The 3,160-nt window shown below is 52.6% G+C and overlaps 1 protein-coding gene across 1 annotated transcript; it reads right to left on the reverse strand.

Moving 5' to 3' along the window:
• Positions 1-704: 704 nt before the first annotated feature.
• Positions 705-1,871, reverse strand: LOC107480236 (uncharacterized). Its single transcript, XM_016100386.1, has one exon. The coding sequence runs from the start codon at positions 1,869-1,871 to the stop codon at positions 705-707; it is 1,167 nt and encodes a 388-aa protein (XP_015955872.1).
• Between the last annotated feature and the right edge of the window lie 1,289 nt (positions 1,872-3,160).

The following is a 3,160-nucleotide window of genomic DNA, read 5'->3' on the forward strand; positions in this document are numbered from 1 at the left end:
ACCAAAGGCTCCTTCAACTCGTGTGGGAGGTTTTTGTTAACGAACGTGAATCTTTCCTCTTCGTCACCGATTCTGAACTTCTCCAGATCCCCTTCTGGTTCCGGTCTAGGCTTGTCGTCTACTCTGGCATCTAGGTCGGCTAGAAACACACCGGACGCCTCCTTGGACTTCTTTCTAAGGGAGAGGCTGGCATTGTCACAAGCGACCGCCGTCTCAAGGTCTCCTCTTATGGACCCTATGGATCCGTCGTCGGTAACGAATTTCATGATTAGCAACTTTGTGTTGATTATGGCCTCGAAATCATTGATCGTTTTTCTTCCCAGAATGATATTATAGGCGGTGGAGTCTCGGAGGATCACGAACTCGGCCATCGCCGATCTCCTGTCCTGGGATTGTCCTACTGAGATTGGCAGGGATATATTCCATCTAGTTTGATGAAGTGGTCGCCCAATCCAATGACCCCGTGTTGGTGGGTCGTTAGATCGGCATCCTTTAATCCCAGCGCATCGAACACGTTGCGGAACATGATGTTCGAGTCCGCTCCCGTGTCGACAAGGATTCGTCTGACGAGGCCGGTTCCCACTCTGGCCGTGATGACCATGGGTGGGTTTTCTGGGGCGTCGTCGAACCATTGGTCTTCCGGGCCGAAAGAAATGGAGGGGGGCTTCTTAGAGTTTCGCACCGAGGAGGAGACCGCCAAGACCTTAGCATCTTTTTTGTGCGCCGATCGTGACCTCGGCGCGGCTTTTTTGGCCGTCACCACGTTTATCACGCCGAGGCCGTGATCCGCGGTAGCGCCTCCTTGGCTCCCTGATTAGGTGGAAGAAAGCCGCTAGTTTTCCTTCCCTTATCGCTTGTTCCAGTGCGTCTTTCAGGTCAAAACAATCCTGCGTTAGGTGGCCATAACCCTTGTGGTAGTCACAATAAAGGTTTTTGTTCCCTCCAGTGCGGTCCTTGAGTGGTCGGGGCTTCGGCAGGATTCCTTTCTCGGCTATTTGTTGGTAAACTTCCGCGACGGGGAGAGCGAGCGGAGTGTAGTTGGTGAATTTCTCGACTCGGGGGAATGTCCTTGGCGCCTTACTTAGCGCCTCTTCCCTGGTTTGTCCCTTTGGCCTTTCCCCATTGCCCTGTTGTCGGGTTTGATTGTAGCTGGGCTGCCGTTTGTTGGCGGCCACGACTCGGCTGACTTCCTCGTCGTTTATGTATTCTTTGGCTACCGTCTGGATCTCATACATTGTCCAAACCGATTTCGTGGTAAGATGTTTTTGGAAGTTCTCGTTGAGGAGGCCGTTTGTCAGGCAAAGACTGGCCACCGAGTCGGTTAGGCCATCGATTTCCAAGCATTCATCGTTGAACCGATCTAGGTACCTCCTGGTCGGTTCTCCTTGTCTCTGGGTTACCCCTAGAAGGTTGATGGGGTGCTTTGCCTTCGCTATCCGTGTTGTAAATTGGGCCAGGAATGCACGACTAATGTCCGAGAAACTGTAGATGGATCCTTGCGGGAGGCCGTTAAACCACCTGATCGCTGGCCCCGCTAAGGTTACTGGGAAGGCACGGCATCTTACCTCATCCCCCACTCCCTCCAGATTCATCCTGGCCTCAAAGGCCGTGAGGTGTTCTAGAGGGTCTTGAGTTCCGTCGTACCTCATGTCCGTTGGTTTGTCGAAGTGTTTCGGCAACCGGACCTCGAGGATAGATCGGTGGAATGGGGTGACACCCATTATCACAGGTTGTCGTGTTCTCTCGGATCTCCTCTCCCCGTCTTCGCGACCTCTTGCCGCTCGGCGGGTTAGCCTGCCCCGGGAGTAGATGATCGTGTCATTTCGTCTTCTCGGGATAGGAGACTCCTCCCGCGTGCTCTCCGCTTCCATTCGGGATGCGGATGTACGCCGCGGGCGACTTCAGTGAGAGTCTTCCTCCTCGCTTTCAGGGGACGGGGTGTAGCTGGGATCGGTAGTTCGTTCGTCCCGCTCCCGGTCGGCCAGCTGTCGCTCCAAGTTCTGGACCCTATGGCGTAGCTCCTGCATTATTATGGCGCTGTCGCCGCCTGTTCCCCCGAAGGGTCGTGCTCTCGTGTGCTGTTCTGTGTGTTGTCGGGGGGACCTCCGCCGCCCCCTTAACGAGGCAACGGAGGCTGCCCCCTCCGCTCCGGCTGCTCGGGCTTGGTCTCTGGGACCCAGCGCGACTTCCATTTAGGTCGAGTCCCCACAGACGGCGCCAATGTTCGGTAATCGGTTTCCGGACAGGTCGGGTGAGTAGGTGAGGGAGTGGGAACGCCTCTACTTCGGTCGTGCTGGAATTGGGCTTGCCGAGTAGCCGAGTACTCGTTGCAGAAGGAGAATGAGGGGGGTGCCACCTGCAAAGACACTCCGACGCTCTAGTCAGCAATGTGCAGGCGGGAAAATGGTTAGATGAAAGGGTATGACGTACCTCGAGGGAAGGGTAGGTCCTTCCCTATTTATACCGTGTCAGAGGTGGGCCCTGGGGGGACAGGCCCATTTTCCCCGAAGCTTCCTTAACCATATTGATGGGGTGACGAGGACGCGTGTCCTGGAACCGTGGCGAGCGCTAAGAACTCGGTCACCCGGATCGGGTTCTCGATGGGTCGGGCCGACCCGCTCGTGGTTTGGACCGGACCGTAACAGTCGACATTCTTACTTTTATTATGGACAAGTTTTTACAATAATCGAAATTTTGTTCTAACAAGATAAAATACACGCGTAAAATTATTTTATACTGATAATACATCAAAATTAAATTTAAACTTGGTTTTTTTTTTAAGTAAAAGCTCAACACAATAAAGTGGAGCATACAGAGTTAGACAACACCACAATCCTATTTAAATAAATGATCACAACAAAACAGCAAAAGTCCCCAAGTCATCTTCGGCATAGCCATCAACAACCAAAGGGATCGACACATGTCCTTTCATTAACACTAGTCACGGTCATGTTGATGATCTCTTCAACACCTTTGCTTTTATTCTTGAAAATCCTCATGTTTCTTTCCAACCAAATGTTCTAAATAATGGCACAAAAGTTCCTCAGCTTCTGCTCTCGACCTTCCTTACTCCTCGGTTTCTCTGTCCAGCTCAGAAAATGGTCTTTCATCGAACCTGGACAAGACCAATGGCGGCCAAACCCTGATATCCAAGCACTCC

This window comes from Arachis duranensis, chromosome 3, assembly GCF_000817695.3.
Source record: "Arachis duranensis cultivar V14167 chromosome 3, aradu.V14167.gnm2.J7QH, whole genome shotgun sequence".
NCBI classification, from domain to species: Eukaryota; Viridiplantae; Streptophyta; class Magnoliopsida; order Fabales; family Fabaceae; genus Arachis; species Arachis duranensis.

What these genes read in the sequence shown, in the direction of transcription:
- LOC107480236 (XM_016100386.1), bottom strand. Translation starts at nt 1,871, where the DNA reads ATGGAAGCGGAGAGCACGCGGGAGGAGTCTCCTATCCCGAGAAGACGA.